General features: G+C 39.2%; 1 protein-coding gene and 1 pseudogene across 1 annotated transcript in view; one reads left to right on the forward strand and one right to left on the reverse strand.

Moving 5' to 3' along the window:
* The window catches only part of PRKAG2 (protein kinase, AMP-activated, gamma 2 non-catalytic subunit), a 409636-nt gene that overhangs the window by 352683 nt on the left and 34280 nt on the right, over positions 1 to 22673 (forward strand). The window contains exon 6 of the mRNA XM_006895189.1: positions 14605 to 14714. Coding sequence (XP_006895251.1) covers positions 14605 to 14714 — 110 coding nt within the window. The remainder of the gene's footprint in view (positions 1 to 14604; positions 14715 to 22673) is intronic.
* Positions 1242 to 14411, reverse strand: LOC102868839 (annotated as a pseudogene).

The raw sequence follows: 22673 nt of genomic DNA on the forward strand, positions 1-22673 counted from the left end.
TGAAGGACAGGAAGATCCTCAACCAGATGGATTTACACAGTGACTGCCATAATGGGCTTTAGTGTGTCAGAAGTGTGAGGATGGCACAGTACAGGACAGGGTTCATATCTGTTGTTCATAGGGTCGTTATCGGTCAGCACCTAACAACAGCCACCACCATGCAAACTGAGGAGGACCAGTGGCATAGTTTTAAGGAACTGGTCTGCCAGCATAAAGGCATGAGGTTCAAATCCACTAGCTGCTCTTCAGGAGAAAGATGGACAGTCTCCTCCTGTCTGATTCACTGTCTCTGAAAACCCACTGGAGGGTCAGCTATGAGTCTGTTCCATTTTTTGTGGTGGTGAGATTTTCCTCTCAATGAATTTTTCAGATAAACACTTTTATTTATACAACTACAAAATTATAGCTTTTGGTAACAGCTGCTTAAAATGAGCCAATTAATTACTGGATCATTTATTTTGCTTGAAAGTGTATAATTTCAAAATTTTTTTCCACTTTACTATGAGGTGATTTGTATCTTGAGTTGCTCATAATGATTGTATCCCTGAAACAACATAGCCTTACATATGCCTGGTGAAATGCCATATTTGGGTAGAATAATTTTGATTTGGGTAATAAAATTCACATAAGCATTTATGTATGCCCACAGAAACAAACAAAACACCCAGAATGGTCATTACAGCCACTGAGCTGATTCTGACTCATAGCAGCCCTCCATGAGGCATCCAAGGCTGTCAGATACAGCTGAAAAGATGACCAATTAAAGAGCCTCTAGTGGATTTGAACCATGTAGGGCACGTAGCCTTTGGCTTAGCAGTGCTGCTCGCTGCAGACCACACCACCAGAGCTTTCCTTAGGCATGCATTACAGTTAGACACAAGTTCTGATTCAGTAAGGACTTTGAAAACATTTTCCAAGATTTAGAAAAAAGCCATTCTGATACACAGGAAATAATGCACCATAGTGTGAAATGTTCTTTTCTGGTAATTGAAACGACTAGAGAACCAGCTTTTATTTATTTTTTTCAAAGTAACCAATGCTGTTGATGTAACAACAACAACAACAATCTCAACTCCCCCAATACAGCTTCAAAACCTATCCATCAAACTTTATTTTCGTTAGAATGTAGTTGTTATTCATGCTAATAAATAAAAAAACAAAACCCAGATCTGTAGATAGATAGAAAGAAGGAAGGGAGGAGGGAGGGAGGGAATTAAATCTGTGTAAATGGATGCAGATAATTATTGAGTTTTATCGTCTGGACAAGAAGGCCAAATTAGACCCTCTTTGTAAAACGTACTTATAATTTGAGGACATTTTATGTTTGTTTCTTAAGCCAGCACTGTGCCCGCCTGAGCCGATTTTTCCATTTCATAAGAAATACAAATTCTCCACTGCTCTCTGTGGCATCAGTTATTCATTCAAGATCAAGACCTCTGGAAAAACCTTGGTTTGTCAGCAATGTCTCTGTTCTTCTTTAATGTACTGTTAATCAGATTCGCTGTCAGCTAGAAAGTCTCCTTTTGTACCATCTTTTTCTTTACCAGCTTTTTGAGAATTAAAACATGCCTCAGTCCTGAACAATTTAGATTTTCTTTAGGTTCTGCAGTATTATCAATATTTTTAACACACTTTTCCATTACAGATGAGATTCTCCATCTTCCTATTCACTACATGTCAGTCCAGCATCTTTTCTACCACAGATTTTTCCAGTCTGCTTCTTCAGCATTTTTACTCTTTCTGTTCTGCTTCTTTCTCTTTTCTTGCAAAGTAGCTTCATTGGAGGCTATTTCTTATTATAGACTTCAGGGTAATTATTCACTGCCACCAGGCTGCTCCTGTCCTGGTTTTGTGATGTCTCTGGCCCTGTGCCACCCAGCTCAAGCCCTATTCTAGGAGGAGGAGTCTGGGGAGCTGCAAGCTGGGCAGCAGGGTGGGTGGGGGTGCCTGGCGGGGGTTGAGGGGGGTGAATGTAGCTGTTGGTCTTTCCTTTCATGATGTTAAAAGTCAGGTTCCATTCCCATGCCATTTTTATACTTGTTATTAAAAGGCTTTTCATTTTAATCTGATTAAGAAGATTGATTGAAAGAATTATAGCCTTTCCTAAAACTTAGTATTTGGCTACAAATACCAATCCCATTCTTCAACAAAATGGAAAAGGTAATCTCCACTTTTCATTTGGATTGGAAAGAAACCCCAAATAAACAAAGCACTCCTTAAAAATAGAAAAAAGGTAAGAGGCATCTCACTCCCTGATTTCAAATCCTACTACACTGCCATGGTGGTTAACACAGCATGGTACTGGTACAATGACAGACACATAGATCAATGGAATAGAATTGAGAACCTGGAAATCTACCTATGGTCAACTGATTTTTGACAAGGAAATGAAATCAGTTAAGTGGGGTAACGGAAGACGCAACCAATATCCACACCTCACTCCATATACCAAAACCGACTCAAGGTGGATCATGAGCCTAGGACTAAAACCAAGGACTATAAACTTCATTAAAGAAAAGCTTGGATGAACTCTAGTAGTCCTAATCCACAACATAAACAGTCTTCCAAGTATCCTGAAAAATCTACAACCAGAGGAAGATAAAATAGAGGAATGGGACCTTCTAAGAATCAAATCCCTATGCACATCCAAAAACTTCTCCAACAGGGTAAAAAGGGAAGCCACAGATTGGGGGAAAGTATTTCATAATGACATGTCAGATAAAGGACTTATATCTAGAATTTATAAAATACTTGAGCACTACAACAAGATAAAGGTAAATAATCCAATTGAAAAATGGTCACGGGATATGAACGTCACCAAAGACGACATTCAGATGGCCAACAAGCACATGAAGAATTGTTCAAAATCCCTAGCTCTAAGAGACATGCAAATCAAAACAACCAAGAGATATCATCTCACCCCAGTCAGAATAGCAAAATTTAACAAAACAGCAAGCAACAAATGCTGGCGAGGTTGTGGAGAAACTGGAACCCTGATTCACTGTTGGTGGGAGTGTAAAATGGAGCAACCACTGTGGAAAATGGTGTGGTGCTTCCTCAAAAAGTTGCAAATAGAGATACCATTTGACCCAGCAGTTTAACTACTGGGAATGTACCCTAACAAGACCATAAGCAGATATATGCACACCCATGTTTATCACGGCTTTGTTCACAATAGCAAGGAGTTGGAAACAACCTAAGTGCCCATCAACAAATGAATAGATAGAGAAGCTGTGATATATTCACACAATGGAATACTACACTGCATTGAAAAACAAAGAACTCATGCAATATTATTCAAAATGGTTGCGCCTGGAGGACATTATGCTGAGTAAAATATCTTAGTCACAAAAAGACAAATACTGCATGGTGCCACTGTTGTAGAATGGGACTGACATCAGGGTTGGGGCAAGACTGAGAAAAACTGGATAAATTATGTATACTGCATTGAAACAGATGAGGGAGAGAACAGTTTAAAAGCGATATATGACAGGGTATTATGGTTATCACAAGAATCCAGAATTAAGGTTGCATAGTAGAGTGCACTCAGGGCAGGGAGGATTGTATAGCAATGAAGTTTTTCTTTTGCTTTTCGAAGAGAGGAGCGTACTGGGCAAGGTGGGCAGGGAGAAAAGTGCAACAATGAATGAGTGTCTATGATGGTTAATGCTAACTTGGCTGGACCATGATTCTTGGTGGTTTGGCAGGTGTGTCGTGATCTACTTTCACATACTGAATATTTTTGTTTCATGAGCTGATGTTTGGGACCCATGTTGATAAGTAAGGACTAGGCATATAAATTAGTCACGGAAATGGCTTACACGTTTGTGGAGCCTGACAAGCCTCTAATCTCTGGGTCAGGAATCAAGCCGAAGGCTTATCCTGTCTCATGTGGTTACACTAGCCAAGGAATCCAAAATTGGTAGGTCAGTTGGCAGGCTGGTTCACAGGACTGTGGGAGCCAGTGAATCCCAAAATTCCTAGGTCAGATTGTTGCCTCTCATCCCAAGAACCAGAGATCAGACTATGACAGGTCAGATCCAGGAAAAGTAGAGGAGGCAAAAGAGAAAGAGACACACCACAGCCAAACAGAAACTTACCTACAAGACATCAAAAACTGGAGGAAAACTACAGTACTAAAAATCCTAGCTTAGCTGGGTTGACTCATAGCTTAACCATTTAGATTCCTTAGTAGGCATTGTCCTTATAAATGGAATCTTTGAGTAGCACAAATGGTTCAGGCCCTCTACCAGTAACTGAAAGGCTGGGGGTTTGAATCTACCCAGAGACACCTCAGGAGACAAGTCTGATGATTCTTGTGTCCTTAAAAAGAAGAATTTCTACTCCCTACACACAGAGTCACCATGAGTCAGTGTCAACACCTCAGCAACTATCAACAATCTTTTTTTAAAATTTTTTTTCATTTACCAAGTTCAAATACATTGTTTTTCAAACAGGATTCTTCTCATTTCCTTCACCATGCCACCCCTCCCATCTAATTGCCCAACCTTTTGATTAACACCCCACTTACCCACCCATCCCCACCCCTCTGCTTCCACCCAACCCCCTCTTGGATTCTCATACTCATTCTACAATACAGTTTTATACTTGTGAGACTGAGTTCGTTCACTCGGCACAATGCTCTCCAGTCCCTCCCAAGTTAGGTAGTAATTTACAAAATGCCTGCTCCCCGCGTACTATGTAATGTTTTGATTGTATAAATGTACACCAACTCAATCCGTTCATATGTGGTTGGACTTCTGAGCTGTTTCCATGCTCTTGGGATGGTGAATAACGCTGCTGTTAACATTTGTTACAAGTCTCTGTTTGTACCTCAGATCTCATTTTTCTCAGGGTGTATTCCAAGCATTGAGAAATCTGAGTCATACGGAATTTCTATGTCCAGCTTTTTGAAAAGGTGTGAAACTGCCTTCCAGAGTGTTTGTACCATTTTACAATCCCACCAGTAATGTGTAAGAGTTCTTATGTCACCACATCCTCTCCAGCATTTATTACTTGCTGTCCTTTTAAATTTTGCCATTGCTACTGGGGTGAGATGGTATCTCCTTGTGGTTTTGATTTACATCTCTCTTACTGTAACAAGAGTCTTTTCAATAAGGTACCATGGAATCCATTTTTGAGCTATTGTTTCATTTGTTCCCTTCTTTGCAGTTTGATTTAGACATGGCCTTTAAATTACACTCTAGTTATTTTACTTGACTTGTAAACTAAACTAATAAATTGACTCATCAACAACCTTTGTTATGCAGATTATACAACCTTGCTTGCTGAACGTATGGAGGACTTGAAATGCTTGCTGCAGCAGATCAAAATCCACAGCCTTCAAATGAGGTTACATCTCAACATCAGGAAAACAAAAAATCCTCACTACTGGGTCACTAAGCACCATCATGATAGATGGAGAAGAGACAGAAATTGTCAATACCCTTGGCATCAGCAACGTGGATATCAGAAGTATTGCATTGAGAAAGTCTGCTTTCAGGGATGTCTCTAAAGTGCAGAAAAGCAGTAACATTCATTTGAAGACTAAGATGCACTTGATCCAAACCATAATCTTTTCAAGTACTTGCTATGCAGCTGAAAATTGGACAGTGAATAAGGATGAAAGAAGAATCTATGTCTTCGAGTTACGGTGTTGGAGAAGAGCATTGAATATTCCATGGCCTGCAAAAAGGGCAAATATATCTTGGAAAAGATGCTGCCAGGTTGCTCCTTGAAGGCAAGGATGCTAAAACCTCATCTTACATACTTTGAGCATGTTTTTAGGAGGGGCCAGTCCTTGAAAAAGGACGTTGTGCTTGGAAAGGTGGAGGTCAGGCAAGGAGGGGGAGACTTTCAATGAGGTGGATTGACACAGTGACTGGTGGGTTTGAGTATGTCAGAGATGGTCAGGATGGCACAGGAGACTGCAGAGTTCAATTCCAGTGTCCCTAGGGTCACTATGAATCATAATTGACTCAGTGACACTTAACAAGAACAAAAAACTTGTCTAACCACATCATTTTAATAAAGAACCACAGCCAGATCCTGAAGAATCCTAGCATCTTAGAACTCCTTTTTTACTGACTCTTTGTAAACTAAAATTACATAGGAGTAGTATTTTTCAAAAAGAATGTAGACAAGGGGGAAGCGTAGGAGCAGAGGAGTGAGGATGGGCAGGGGGGTAATCATAGGGCCACACAATTTGATGTGTAAAAGGGAGGGGTGGGTAAAGGAAATGGGGAAGATCTGGTGTGACAAACAATGCATACAAACTTCTTAAATAAACTAGTATAAAGTAAAAATAAATAAACAACAACAACAAATAAAATTAAATTCGGGGGAGGGGAGAATGTTGAGAAGTCAAAGCAAAGGGAAAAAGTCAGAAAGTTAAAGAGCTGAACAGAAGATTTGAAAGAGCAGCTCGGGAAGACAAACCACAGTTCACTTTATCTTAAAATTACTTATACTTCCTGTCCATTTTGAAGTTCTGTAATTATGCTTCTTATTCCCTCTTTTTGCATTTTAGTTGTCCTCATTTAAGGACACTGGTCCCTTTAGTTGCCTAGTTTTAATATTTTAAGGGTTTGGGTATTTTTTACTTCGTATGTTTCTGTGTCTGGGCCCATAAATGATGCTGTTAAGTGTGTTAATTTCAAATTGTTGTCTGTCATTATTGAGTCTCTTAAGAACTCTCCTTAGTATTTCTTGTGAGATTTGTCTCGTTTTCCAGAGTAATTTAGTTTCTGTTATCTGGAAGTATGTCACTTTCACTGTAATACTTGAGGGAAGGTTTTGCTGGATATATTAATCTTGGTTGGCAATTTTTTTTAATTTCAAAGTTATATATGTATCATCCCATTGCTTATTGGAGGTACAGTTATTGCTAAGTAAACAAATTCATCTTAGTGGTTCTCTTTTATAGATTATTTCATTTTTCCTGAGCTTTGTTTAGTATTCTTTCTTTATCTTTAGTTTTGGAACATTTGCTGATAGTATATCTTGATCCTTTTCTTCTTTGGTCCACCTTGTTTGGGGTTCACTCAGCCTTGTGAATGCCCATTTTCTTATTTATCATACATATCTAGCACATTTTCTTCCAGAATGTCTGCAGTTATACTTTTTTCATTTTTCTTCCTTCTTCTTTCAGCTGTTCCTCTAACAGATTACTGTTGAAAAATTTCTACATCTTCTCCATAATTCAGTGCCCTATAACTTCATTTCTGCTGTTTTGTCCTTCCATTATATTTCTTCTTCTGAAATTTTAATCTCACTATTCTGAATTTCAGTTTACTCTTTTCATATATCTTCTGATTGTCCATTTTGTATTATCTGTGTGCTCATATATTGGTTGTGTTTTTTTTTTTAAATTCTGTTTTCAGTATTTTCTACTAATTTAAAGGGTTTTATTGCCTTTGAGCCATTGTGGTAGTGTTGTCTTTGTATTATTTTGTTTTGATCTGTCTCATTGAATCATGTGACTGTGGTGCAAAACTTGCTAGTTTGGTAACTCTTCTGCTATGAAGTGGTTCCAACTCTATGGCATTATGTTTGAAGGCTTTGAGTTGTGTTGCGATGCAGTCCTTATTATATTATTTCAATGTTTTTGAATTTGTTGAAGGCTTACTTTGTGTGATCAATTCTGGAGAATGTACCATGTGCACTTGAGAAGACCCTATAGTCTTTGATCTTCTTCAATAGGTACTTCAAGTCCTTTGCTTTTAGCATTCAAGTCTGTGCCTTCTGCATAATGCTAGCTGTTTATGAATCTTCTTCAGTCCTGATGTGGCACTCTTCTTGATATACAGTCCAGCTTCTGGGATTATTTGTGCAGAGTATAAATTGAATTGGTGTGGTAATCTTAACATACACCTTTCTGGATTTTAAACCATGCATTAGGCCTTTATTCTGTTTTAATGACTTCTTCTTCGTCCGTGTACAGGTTTCTTATAAGCACAGTTAAGTGTTCTGAACTTTTATCAATGTTATCCTTAACATACTATGATCCACACAATGACTTTGCATAGTCAATAAAACTCAAGTAAACATCTATCTGGTTTTCTTTTTTAAACCAGGATGCATCAGACATGATTAATGATGTGTCTAATTCCAGCACCTCTTCTGAATACAACTTGAGTTTCTGAAAATTCCCTATCAAGAACCTATCCAGCCGTTTTTAATAATCTTTATTGTTAGGTGCCCATTGACTTGAGTACCACTCATAACGACCCTCTGAAGGACAGAGCTGAGCCCTGCCCTGTCCTGTGTTATCCTCATAATCTCTGACACACTTGAGCCCTTTGCTGCAGTCACCGTAGTATATAACACAAGAAGTCGGTCGATCTTGTTGAGACCTTTCGCCTCTTTGGCTGATCCTCCATCTTTCCTAGCCTGGTGTCCCTTTCCAAGGAATAGCCTCCCTAACAGTATGCCCAAAGTGTATGAGATAAAACTCCATCCTTGCCTCCAGTGAGCACTCAGTACTCTTCTCCAGCACTACAACTCAAAGGTATCAACTCTTCTATCATTCTTATTCATTATCCAGCTCTCAGACACATAGCATATGATTGAAAAGATGAAGGCCAGAATCAAGCACACTATAGTCTTCATAATCTGGCATTATTCTTCAGTAATTTAGAAAGATCCTGACAGTAGACTTGCCCAATGTGATACGTCTCCTGATCTCCTTACTGCTGGTGCCAAGGGTATTGATTGTTGATCCAAGTAAGGTAAAGTTATTGGCAGTTTTTCAGTCTTTTCTCCATCTATCATGTTGATTATCGGTCCAGTGATGAACATTTTTATCTTCTTGATACTAAGAGGCAATCCATACAGAAAGCTGTAGTCTTTGAACAGCAAGCGTTTCAAGACGGCCTCACTTTCAGCAAGCCTGAGTCAACTGCAAAATGCAGGTTATTGATGAGTCTCTCTCCTTCACTGAGTCCAGTTTCGCAAATGATTTTTAAATGGCTGTGTCACACTGTTTATATTCTCTGTTCTGTCTCCTTATTCAAGGTGTTTACTCTGTTTCTTCTTTCAGTCATTTGAACTGCTTCTTTATCTTTTCCTTTAACTCTCAAAGTTCCATGCTTGTCATCTGTATCTGTTACCTTTGGTTTCTCTTGTCTTCCTTGAAGGGGTTCTGGACTGCCGTCCACCTAATCCACCATCTTACCTGGAAGTAATACTCGGTTCTCTCATATTTTACCTACCAGTGTCCCTCAGAAACCCTCCAGGTTCAGTTCCAGACCACTACAGTAAGGTGACAGTCATAGGAAAGTAAAGTTCACCTGACACTTTTTTGTTTCTTACTGCATATAAAAATTATGTTTACACTTTTAGTGTGCGTTAGCATGAAACATTTGAATAATGCAAGGTATACCAGAATGTGACACAGAGGCACAAAGGGAACTCATGCTGTTAGAGAAGGGGCACTGGTAGACTCATGAGATGCAGAGTTACCACAGAACTTCAAGCACAGCACTGAAGTGCTTGTTTGTCTCTCTCAATGCTCCTGCAAATTTTAACATTTTAATTATTTACTTTAACTTTAGATGTTGCATTTTCAATGTTTTGTAGCCTTTATAAATTAAACACTTGAACATTTACTGTCTGCTTCCCAATTGTATTATTTTGCCACTCCCTTGAATATTTGGGTTAGTATCTTTTTAAATGGTAGTAAGATTTAACGTTACTACTTATAATTTCCTTCATTTCATAGATGAGTAACGCAAGAGCAAATAATTGGTTTTGTAGTTATACTGTGTTCAATGGCATATAATAAGAAGAATGTAACATTTTAATAATCATACTTTACTTAATTTTTCTAACTTAAAGTTCTGATAGTCTTAAATTAAATCAATGATGCTGTTAGTTCTCTTGGTGAACTTATGTATAATCGAACTAAATGTTGCACCTATTTCAAACCTATCCGTGCTTCAGAATATCTTCCCATCCATGTTTCAGAATGCCCTTACTTCAAACCAACACATTTTATTACCCATATATATCTATACATGTTATTTTACATATATATTTTTTTACATTTTATCAAACTTTTCACTTTAAAGAAAATTGCAAAAAGAAAAAAAAAAATAGGGCAGGTCCACAGTCTCACTTAGGATGAGAAACAAACCAGTGAGCCAGCCAGACATCATCAGACTTGCTGCCTCCAAATTGACTCTGACTCATGGTGGCCGCCCGTGAGGTTTACGAGGCTATGAATTTGTACAGAAGGGTACAACCTCATCTTCTCCAGAGTGACTGGTGAGTTTAAACAACTGACCTTCTGGTCCCCTCACTCGTTACCATTAGCATGCCGTTATGTAATACTCTGTTCCACCAGGGTTCTTCATGTGGACATTTCCAAAAAGCTAAGCCAAGCTCAATGTTATTTTTATGGTTCTAACTCCTAGCAACGCTCCATCAGGATTTTGTTTTTATTAAATTCTTAATAATATTTGTAGTAATTTTGAAAATCAAACATAAAGGGACTACAATTTAAAATGCACAGGTAATATCCTTATTTTCTTTTTTTATTATTACTAATTTTAATGAAAATTTACAGAGACTTTGGATTTCCATTCATTCATTTGTTGCACTTTTCTCCCTCCCCACCCCTCCACACTAGTTTGCTCTTCTCTTTGAAAAGTAAAAGAAAAATCCCAAGTCCACTCCCCTATGCAGACTTCGTTCTGGACTCCTGTCATGACAATAATACCTAATCACATATCCATCAGGTTTTGAGGTTGTAAATCTTTATGGAAGGAGAGTGCCTGTCTTGCTCTTGTGGAGCTTCTGGTGGATCCGCCTGCCATTCTTTCGGTTAGCATCCCCATACATTACACAGCAAGCCGTCAGAGCTCCAGACAGACATTAACAGGAAGTTGCCTCCTGGAAATGAGAGAGCCCTCGCAGGATGAGCTGCATTCTCCACACACATCTCCACCATGCTGAGTGTTTGCACAGGAGAGACTCTCCACACATCTCTAGCTGACTGAGGAAGTACGCATTCACAGCAGAGACCAGAAACAGTCTGGCTTTGACACTCCAGACATCCCTAGTACACCTGGAAACTGCATTTACTGCAAGGAATTCCTGAGAAAGCCTGGCATAGCTCGAGTTACTTAACACTGGGAAATGCTTACTGACATATCTTTCCTGGAAATTTTCCTTCTCTCTCTTTAGTTTCCCTGGAGGAGCTTACATTAACACACTGCAATAAATATTTATTGGCTGAATTAAATGAATAAGTAAGATTTTGGTGGTTGAAAGATACGATCATCCAAGTGACAGGCCTACATGACTTCATTAGTGAAATCTGCCAGATATGTAAGGAAGAAATAATAGCAATTCCAAACAAATGCTCATAGATAAGACTACCCATTGATGATACACACACACATATATAAAATAAATTTAAAAAAAAAAAAAACAAACTACCCAGTGCATTTTGGGGAGCTCTGTGGCCTAATGGGTAAGCAGTTGCTCTGCCAACCCAGAGGTAAGTGATAAAAATGCAACAGTTGCTCTGTGGGAGAAAGATGGGTAGTCTTCTCTCACATGAGTTACAGCCTCTGAAAACTCAGTGGAGCAGCAGTTATGACTTGGTTCCAGTGGCGTACAACAAAACCAAAATGAGACTGTTCTGTGCTGTTGAGTTGCTTGTGACTTACAGCGACCTTGTACAATAGCTCTGAACCCTGCTCTATCCTGAGCAAACCTTATTGTCCCTGACACACCAACCCCATTACCCCAATCACTGAGTCAATCCATCTCATCCAGGGTCTTCCTCTCTTGCACTGTCCCTCCACCCAATAAGCATGCATTGCTTTAATATCAGAACCAAAGACATTGGGGAAAAAACTACAGTACAGTGTTCCTCATGAACATAAACACAACAGTAAATAACAAAATTAAGTCTCCAAGTCTATGAAAACAATGGGGGTGTTTCCTCCTGTTAATTTTTGTCTATGATTAATATTATATCATTTTCAGCATAGAGATCTCACACATTTTGTTAGTTTTATTTCCTGTATTCTATTCCTTTTGGGGATATTATGAATGATGGTGGTGGTGGTGGTTATTAGGTGCCATCAAGTCAGATATGACTCATAGCAACCCTATGAACAAAAGATCTGAACCCTGTTCTATCCTGATCCATCCTCACACTTCCTGACATACAAGAGCCCATTGCAGCAGTCACCATGTCAGTCTACCTGGTTGAGGGTCTTCCTCTCCATCACTGACCCTCCATTCTTCCCGGCATCATGCCCTTCTCCAAAGAATTGCACCTCCTAGGAACATGCCCAAAGTATGTGTGGTGAAGCCTCATCATTCTTGCCTCTAAAGAGCACTCCAGCCATCCATAAGATGTGCAGTACTCTTCTCCAACACTGCATCTCAAAGGCGTCAATTCTTTTCCTGTCATCCCTATTCATTGTCCAGCTCTCAGATGCATGTATAGCAAGTAATCAGAAAGATCATGGCCTGAACAGATGCACCCTAGTCCTCACACTGACATCATTACTCCTCAATAATTTGGAGAGGTCCCTAACAGCAGCTTTTTCCAGTACAGGGTATCTCCTTATTTCCTGGCTGCTGGAACTAAGGATGCTAATTGTGGATCCAAGCAAGATGAAGGTGTTGAAAGTTTTTATCTCCTCTCCATCCATCATGAAGCTGCCTACAGATCCAGTGGTAAGAATCTTTGTCTTCTTGGCATTGAGATGTAATCCATGCTGAAGGCTGCATTCCTTGATCTTCTGCAACAAGTGCTCCAAGTCTCCTCACTTTCACCAAGCAAGATTGTACCATCTGCATAACACAGGTTATTGATGTCTTCCACCAATCCTGATGCCATACTCCTCCTCACAGAGTCCAGCTTCTCGGATAATTTGCTTAGCATACAGATTGAATAGATAAGAAGAGAGAATACAACTCTGGCACACTCAACTTTCAAGTTCCAAACCATGCAGTTCTCCCTTGCTTCATTTGCAGTATAGCCTCCTGAAAGAGCTGAACAGATTTCAAAGAGCAGTTTGTGAGTACAAAGCAAAGTATTATAGTGGAATGTGCAGAGAACTGGAATTGGAGAATAAAAAGGGAAGAACTCCCTCTGCATTTCTTAAGCTGAAAGAACTGAAAAACAAATTTAAGCCTTGTGTCACAATATTGAAAGATGCTATAGGCAATATAGTAAGTGACCCAGAAAGCATCAAAAGAAGACAGAGAGAATACACAGAGTCACTGTACAAGAAAGAATTTATTTTCACAGAAAATTTCCAGAAAGTACCATATGAACAGGAGCCAGTGGTAATGAAGGAGGAAGTAGAAGCTGCATTGGAAAAAAAATAAGGCCCCAGGAATCGATGGGATACCAATTGACTTGTTTCCATTAACAGATGCGCTGACCAGTCTATGCCAGGAAATTTAGGGGACAGCTGTCTGGCCAGTGGATTGGAAGTGGTCCATATTTGTTCCCGTTCTTAAGAAGGATGATCCAGCTGAATGTGGAATTTATCGAACAATATCATTGGTATCACATGTAAGCAAAATACTGCTGAAGATCATTCAAAAATGACTGAAACAGTACATATATATAAGGAAATGCCGGAAGTTCAACCAGGATTTAAAAGAGGCCATGACACCAGGGATATCATTGCTAATGTCAAATGGATCCTGGCTGAAAGTAAGGAGTACCGGAAGAATGTTTATTTTGTGCTTCATTGACTTTGCAAAGGCATTTGACTTTGTGGCTCATAACAAATTGTGGCTGACTTTGAGAAAAATGGGGATCCCAGAGCACCTAATTGTGCTCATGCTGAACCTATTATGAATGGTACCATTAAAAATTATTAATAATTTTTAATTATTTCTGACTAATCTGTAAAAAAGCAGTACAGTTGAGAGTATATAGATAAGTTGTGTCTTGTGACCTTGTTTAATTAATTTTTTTAACTCTAGTAACTCATGTAGATTCTACAATATTTCTGCATGGAAAAACACATCATCTATAGATAGAAGTATTTTATTTTCTCTTTTTTTTAATTATTTTTTATTATTTTGTGTGCGTGTACCGTCAAATCAGATCTGACTGGTACAGGAGGATATTGCGCCTCCTTCTCCGGCAGAGCATCTGGTGGATTCGAACCGTGTTCCTCTGGGATTGCAGTGCAGCTTCTTGCCACTAGGCCACCAGAGCTCCCCTATTTTCTCTTTTCTAATCCCTCTGCCTTAATTTTTGTCCTTAAATTACTGCAGAGTAGGACTTCCAAATGAATGTTAAATAGAATTTATACAGGATTGCCTTGTTGTCTCTCTTAGGAGAAGAGTGTTTCTCTCTTACCATTAAAAATAATCTGCAATAGGTGTATTTTTCCCCCGTATTCTATTTCAAGAGTGGCATCCATGTCCTAAACAGCATGCCACTGGAAACTCTGAACTTTGATAAATGGCAGTGGTTGTGGAAGGGCTTCAGGCCTTTTGTTCAAGGGGGTCACTATGAGTCATGCTTGACTCAATGGCAGTCAACAACACAACAACATTCTATTTCAAGTTGACAGAGTTTTTTTATTGTTGACGTTCTGTCTTTTTTCCTTTCAGCAGTAGAAGACTCTGAAAGTTGTGTTTACATGCGATTCATGAGATCACACAAGTGTTATGACATCGTTCCAACCAGTTCAAAGCTTGTTGTCTTTGATACTACATTACAAGTGAGTATACCCAGTTTCATGAACTTGTTTGTATGTTGATTGGCTGTACTATTGTTGTTTAAATGCTGTTGAGTTGATTGTGATTCACAGTGACACTCACAGTGATCACGTACTCTGTATGTGGATACAAGAGAACCACCATAGCCCAGTCCTGCGCCATCCTCAAAACCGTCCCTGTGTTTGAGCCCATTGTTGCACACGCTGTGTCAATCCGTCCATTTAAGGGTCTTCATCTTTTTTTGCTGACCTTATACTCTGCCAGTTCTGATGTTCTTCCCCAGAGAATGGACCCTCTGATAGTATGCCCAAAATAATGCTACTTTTTACAAAATTTTTATATTCGAGAGAAAGGTTACAAATCATGTTTGTTTTTCATTTAGTCATTCATACACAGTTTGTTTTATAGCATTACTAACAAGTGATTCATGTACTTTATTGATTTTAATGTCTGACCAAACCCTTATTGTATGTTGCCTTTTATAACCCAGCTTATCTATTTAATTTGTACCCCCCTTTTCTTCCCTTTCCATCCCTAATAGCCTTCCAAGAATGAAATGATCTATGTGTTTATCTTTTCTCAGCTTTTTATAATAGCGGTAAAATAGTTCATTTGAAACTTGCTTCTTTCACTCAAAATAGTGTCCTCTAGGTGCATCCATGTTATATGGTCTTTCTTTAATTCTTTATTGCTGCTTACTGTTGCATGATATTCCACTGTATGAAGGTACCGTAGTTTCTTCATCCATCCATTCATCTGTGATGGACAGTGGGATTGTTTCCATCTCTCTGTTGTTGTAAATAATTCTGCATTAAGCATGAGTGTGCATATATCTGTTCCTGTGAAAGTTCATATTTCTGTAGGGTATATTATCTATTTCCAACATTTTTTTTAATTAATTTCAATGAACATTTACAGAGATTTTGGATATCCATTCATTCATTGTTGCACTTTTGTCCCCACCCACCCACCCACCCCCACCCCCAGTTCACTCTTCTCTTTGAAAAGTAAAAGAAAAATTCCTTCACTGGTATACAATCCCCCCACACCCCCTCCCGAGTATACTCCACTCTGCAACCTTCATTTCAGACTCTTAAAATAATCATAATGCCTTAAAATATATTGCTTTTAAACTGTTCTCTCCCTCATCCATTTCAATGCTATATACATAATTCATCTACTTTTTTTCATTCTTACCCTAACCCTGATGTCAGTCCCATTCTACAGCAGTGATACCATGCTGTATTTGTCCTTTTGTGACTGAGATCATTCACTCAGCATAATGTCCTCGAGGGTCACCCATTTTGAATAATATTGCATGAGTTCCTTGTTTTTCAATGCAGCGTAGTATTCCATTATTTCCAACGTTCTTACGGAAACTCAAAACTACTTAGCATAGTGACTACCATTTTATAGTATTATCATCGGCAGTGTAGGAGATGGCCAGTTTTTCCACAGCCTCCCCAGCATTTGTTGTTTACTCTCTTATTGCGCTTTCTTTTTGTTGCTGGGGTGAGATGTTACCTTGTTTTGATTTGCCGTCTCTAATAGTTGAGAACAGCTACCTGGCCAGCTGACTAGAAGAGATCAGTAATTGTTCCCAATCCCACGAAAGGTGACACAATGGAATATGGATCAAACAATATCATTAATATCACATGCAAGCAAAATATTGCTGATGGTCATCCAAAAACCACTTAAAACAGTTCATTGACAGGTAACTACAAGAGGTTCATGTTGGGTTTAGAAAAGACTGTGACACTAAAGATACCATTGCTGGTGTCATATGAATTCTGACTGAAAACAGAAAATACCAGAAAAATGCATGTCTGTGTTTTAACCATGCAAAGGCATTTGACTATGTGGAGTACAACTATGACTAACACTGAAAAGAATGAGAATTCCAGAACACTTAATTATGTTTATATGAAATCTATACCTAGACCAGGAAGCTGTTATCTGAACAGAGCAAGGATACATTGTTGTTGTTGTTGTTTGGTCTTTTCTCCCACTTAATGGATTTCAGCTCTTTGTCAAGATCAGCTGTCTGTAGGTGGATGGATTTATTTCTGGTTCATACTTGTATTCATTTGGTCTATGTATCTGTCCCTTTACCAGTTAAAATCTGTTTCCTCCTTTGGAATATGCTGAAATCCATCTATCTCTGAGTTAGATCTAGTGGCAGCAAAGATTAATTGTGATTGTCTTGAGCAGAAAGAGTAACCTCATTCAAGATACCCGCCCCAAGTAAGCCAACCACTTCCTTTCAAAGGAGGGTGGTCCTGAGACCTTGGAGGACCAGTAGTTTGCAGTACCAAGGGAAAGTGCAGCGTAATTCAGAGATTGAGAAATCTCAGTTTTGTCTGAATGTAACTAAATGTCTCCATTCCAAGTTTCCACTTCTTCCAAATGATTGCCTCTACTTTGACGTCAAGGGTTGGTGGAGCTATAAATTTTACTAACTTAATAATTCTTTATCTTGCATAATTTTTCCCCTTGTCTCTGCTCGCTCATTCCAGTTACCAGTTTCTGACAACAGAACTACCTCTATTAAAAAAGTAGTTCAAAAGTAGGACAAACTTCTTTGCTGCTCTGCCCTTTCAGCAAACACATACAAAAGTCCAACTACAAGAATAAGAGATTGTTTTGCAGCTGCTGTGAACACGCTCAGATCCAACCATGTTTTGAGCCGCGAGCTTAGACCTGAGTTTGTGCTTCCTCTGTGGAAGCACTCCACTGCTGTCTTGAGAATCAGTCCACAGCACAGTCCCAGAAGCAGTGGTAAAGTGCAGATGACTGAATAGCAGGCAAACAGGGAGCCAACAGGAAGAAACATCACAGTCTTGCTCAGCTTCACACGCTCAGCCTCCTCCACTGTCAGAGCCTAGTTTAAAGCTGGCTGGCAGAGTGGAAATGGAGTTTGCAGAGTCCCAGCATCACAAAGCAGAGCGTGGAAGGTGGTCTTGGAGCTGACATCAACTGATGTGATAGAGAAGGAAGACATTTCTATTCTCCTTCCAGATATGTGCAGAGAAAAGTAAGAATGGTTTAGTGACTTCAGATCCTAAAAGATGACACATCAGAGTTATGAGAGGCTGAAATATTTCATAATGGAATCATCGCTTCATAGAATTGGAGAGTGGAGAATAAATAAGGAATTTTAGAAAAGATATTGCCAGAATGCTAAATAGGTCAAGAAGCCAGAACACTAGAGGTAAAAGGAAAGGAAAAACTCTTATTATTAGTTGGCACCAAGTCAGTTATGACTCAGAGCAACCCTGTGAACAGATCAGAACATTGCCCGGTGGTGTGCCGTCCTCATGATGTCCGTCAAGCTTCAGTCCATTGTTACAGTCTGTTAGTCCATCTCATTGAGAGCTGTCCTCTCTTTTGCTGACTCTCTACCTTTCCCTCATAGTATCTATTTTCCAAGGCCTGGCCCCTGCTAGTAACATGCGTCCCCAGAGTATGAGAGATGAAGCTTCACTGTCCTTGCCTCTGAGGAGCCTCTGGTTGCACTTACCCCAAGACAGGTTTGTTTATTTTTTTAGCAGTCAGTCCATGGGATAGCCAGTACCCTTCACCGATACCACAGGTCAAAGGTTTAGATTCTTCTTCAGTCTTATTCATTGGCAACTTTCAGATGCATACAAAGCAATTTAAAATACCATGACTTGGATCAGGCATGTCTTAGTCTCTAAGCTGATGTCCTTGTTCTGTAGCACTTTGGAGAAGTCCTTCACCACAGATTTCTTGACTGTGACTACCTTGAGTATTGATGGTGGATCCAAGTAAAATTAAGTTGTTGACCATCCACTCTTTTCTTCATCTATCATGATGTTGCATATTAGTCCAGTGCAGAGGCTATTTTGTTTCCTTGGTGTTTATATGTAATTCATATTGAAGGCTGTATTCTTTGATATTCTTCAGTAAATGCTTCTACTTTTCTTCATTTTCTCTAAGCAGGGATGTGTCATCTGCATAATGCAGGTTGTTCAGTCTTCCTCCTGATGCCACATTCTCCTTTGTAACATCCAGTTTCTCAAATGATTTGCTCAGCACACAGATCTAATAGATATGGAGAAGGAATACAACCCTGATGCACACTCTTCTTGATTGTTAAACCATGCCGTGTTCTCTTGTTCTGTTCACACAAGAGTTTCTTTGTCTTTAAGTATAAGTTTCACATGAGCCCAGTGAAGTATCCTGAGATTCTCATTTTTCTAAGACTTATCCATGATTTGTTATGATTTACAATCAAATTGCCTTTACATAATCAAGAAAACATCTGTCCAGTGTTCTCTGCATTTAGCCAAGATCTGACATGAGCATGATATTCCTCATCCACAGCATCTTCTAAATCCAGCTTTAATTTCTGGCAGTTCTCAGGTTTTTTTATAATCTGCAGCAAGATTTTACTTCTCTGCGATAGTAAGGTGTTTGAGATTTACATGTGCTGTTGAATAATCTTTTTTTGGCGTGAGAACAAATATGGATCTCTTCCAGTTGGTTGGCCAAGTAGTTGCTTTCCATATTTCTTAGCATACACTAAGTGAGCATATCCAGGACTGCATCCATTTGTTGAAACACTTCAGCTGGTATTTGGTCTGTTTCTGGGCTTTGTTTTATGCCAGTGCCTCAGTGCCACTTGAACTTCTTCCTTCATTACCATTGGTTCTTGATTGTGCACTGCTTCTTGAAATGGTTCGGTGTTGACCAGTTCTTTTTGGTACAATGATTCAGTGTATTCTTTTCATCTACATTTGAAGAACATCATGCCTGGAAAGATGGAAGGATGGCAAAGGAGAGGAAGACCCTCAACCAGATGGATTAACACAGTGGCTGAAACAATGGGCTTGAGAGTATCAGACTGTAGGATGGGCACAGGACAGGCTTCAGATCTGTTCACAGGGTCACTATGAGTTGTACTCGACTCAGTGGCACCTAACAACAATGTCACTCAATATTTGAATGCAAAAAACTGTATGGGCAGTGTGCCGTCAGTCCTGGATAAGATTTTGAGTGAATTATCCATAAAGAATAAAGTAATAATTTCCAAGAACTTAGCCATAAATTGACAGAAGCACGTCCTGGGAAATGAATCTGATTTCTAATGTTTGCTATTCTATGCTTGTAGTAGTAATACCATCTCCAGAAGCCAGTCTGAATTTCAGCTACACAGAGTTTTGCAAGATGACCTAGTAGATATGATGTATATAGTGTGGCAGCACAAAAAGTGACATAATAACTGGTTATGGAGCTTAAACCTAAAGCCAAACCCTCTGCCTCAGGTGGCTCGGTCTCATGGTGACCCTTGATTGAGTTTCAGAGGCTGTAAATCATTACTGGAGAAGCCTGCCCGTCTTTCTGCCTTGGAGGAGAGTAGGGTTTCAAACTGCTGATCTTTTAGTTAACAGCCCAATGAATAATGCACTGTGTCACTAGGGTTCCTTATAGTAGCTTGCAAGAAGGTTCATTAAATCCCAGTCCACCTGGAACAAGGTTTCTAGTTATATTAAATTTCTTTTCTCTCTTTCTCTCTGTTTTTTGTTATTTGAATGAAGCAAATTGATTTAGCAAATTTATTTTCATCACTTGTACACATTAATGTTAATTACTTAATTTATTGATGTTTATAACATGAATTACAGTATACACAATGTTACACACCCTTACCACTTCTTCCCTGTGATTCTTGTTTCCGTTATTCCTTCTATCCTATCCCTTCTTTCTCTCTGCCCTTTTGACTATGTATGGTTTGTTATTCTAAGAACTGAGTGCCTTCCTGGGGTTACAGGCTTGATTGGCTGAAAATTGAGCCATGGAGGTGAGTTTTGTTCCAGGTTCAGTAACTAAGGGACGAAGTTTTAGGGGTTCCACTAGTCTGTGTTGGACCAGTGAGTGTGGCCATTTGTTTTTTAATTTTGTTCCACATTTCCCCCCTATCTATTCGAGACCTTGCACTGTGATCCCTTTCAGAGTCCTCAGCAGTGCTAGCTGAGTGCAGTCTAGTTCTTCCAGTCTGAGGGTTGTAGAGGTTATGGGTCACGTGGTCCCTTATTCCTTTGACGTAATTGTTCCTATGCATTTTTGCTTTTCTTTCCTCTTTTTAATTCCATGCAGTGAGAGACCAGTAATTAAATCTTAGATGACTGTTCACAAGCTTTAAAGACCTGGTTGCTACTTAACCAAAGCAGAATATGACATGTGTGCTATGCCACATGTTGTTGTTGTTAGATGCTGTTGAAGCAACTTAACACTCATAACAACCCTATGAACAACAGGTTTTAACGATGCCCTGTCCTGCACCATCCTCCCAGTCTGCCATGCTCAGGACCTGGATGCAGCCACGGTGTTAATTCATTTCCTTAAGAATCTCCTCACTTTTGATAACCTTTCCCAGTATGATGTCTTTTTTCAAGGACTAGACTGTCCTGACAGCATGCCCAAAGTATATGAGAGGAAGTTTTGTTGCCCTTGCCTCTAGGAATACCCTGGTTGTACTTCTTCCAAAACAGATTGTTTTGTTCTTTTGTTGTTATTGTTGTCGTGTGCCATTGTCAGAAACGACTCGTAGCTGATCCTCTAGTGCTTTTCAGAGACAGTAAATTGACAAGAGGAGATTGTCTATTTTTCTCTAGCAGAGCAGCTCGTGGATTTCCACCAGGTACCTTTAGGCCACCTCTACTACATGCACTTTATTTAGTTCCCTGGCAGTTGGTAGGATATTCAGTACTCCACCAACATCACAATTCAAAAGCTTTGTAAATTAAAACAATAATGAGATGACACTTCACCCCCAGTGACGTTGTTGTTGTTAGGTACCACAGAATCAACTGTGACTCATAGTGGCCCTATGAACAACAGATCTGAACCTTTTCAATGCCATTTTCTTGATCTGTGTTAATGCTCAGACCCACTGTGGTGGCCACTGTGTCAGTCTGTCACATTGTGGGTCTTCCTCTCTTTCACTGGACCTTTACATTTCCTAGCATGCTGTCTCCCTCTGAGCACTGCTTGCTCCTGAAAATATGCCCAAGATAAATTGTTTCACCAACCTTGCTTCTGAGGAGCACTATGGTTGCCCTTTCTTCAAGCCACATCTGTTTGTTCTTTGGGCAGTACATGGGTATATTCAGTACTCCTCAACAGTGCTACAACGCAAAGCATCGATTCTTCTTTGGTCTCTCTTACTCATTGTCCAACTTGCACATGCAAAAGAAGCAATTGAAAATACCACGCTCTCTAATCAGGTGCACATTAGTCTCAGCAACAATAACATGTTTCAGTAGTAAGAGACATGGGAACTCTGCACAGCCGGTGGGGCCGTGAATGGTACAAGCACTATAGAGAGCAGTTTGGTGTGTCCTTAAAAATTTACAAGGCAGCTTTGTTTCCATAATCTCACTACTTTAGGTATCAGTCCTAAAAGAATAAAAAATATAGATGTAAGTCCTAAAGAAATAAAGAAAGAAACATGAACAGATCAATGCAGCATTATTTACAACAAAACACAAATATAGAAACATACGATGTGCCCATCAGTGGAAAAATGCATTAACAAATTATGATACATACACACAGTGGAATACCAGGCAACCCAGGAGAGCCAAAGAAGTCCCAAAACACCACCTAATATGAATGAATCTGGAGGACATTATGCTAAGTGAAATAAATCAGTCACAAAAGGACAGATATGGTATGAGTTTATTATTATAAAAAAGTAAAGATTTGCAAACAGAATCAAAGAAACTGGAAAGGAAACTAAAACGAGGGAGAAGAAAAGAAATCTAAAGCAAACAGATAAAAGGAAATTATATAAAGCAAAATCAGTAAAATAAAAATCATTCTCTTAAATCAGTACGGCATATCCATATATACAGCAGAGCCAACAGTTGAAAAGCTATGTAAACTCCTTGATTGTGACCAGACACCCTGAAGGATTGAGTTCAGGGCCTGAG

The sequence above is a fragment of the Elephantulus edwardii genome, unplaced genomic scaffold (genome assembly GCF_000299155.1).
Source record: "Elephantulus edwardii isolate Elephantulus edwardi_28Jun2011 unplaced genomic scaffold, EleEdw1.0 scaffold00161, whole genome shotgun sequence".
NCBI classification, from domain to species: Eukaryota; Metazoa; Chordata; class Mammalia; order Macroscelidea; family Macroscelididae; genus Elephantulus; species Elephantulus edwardii.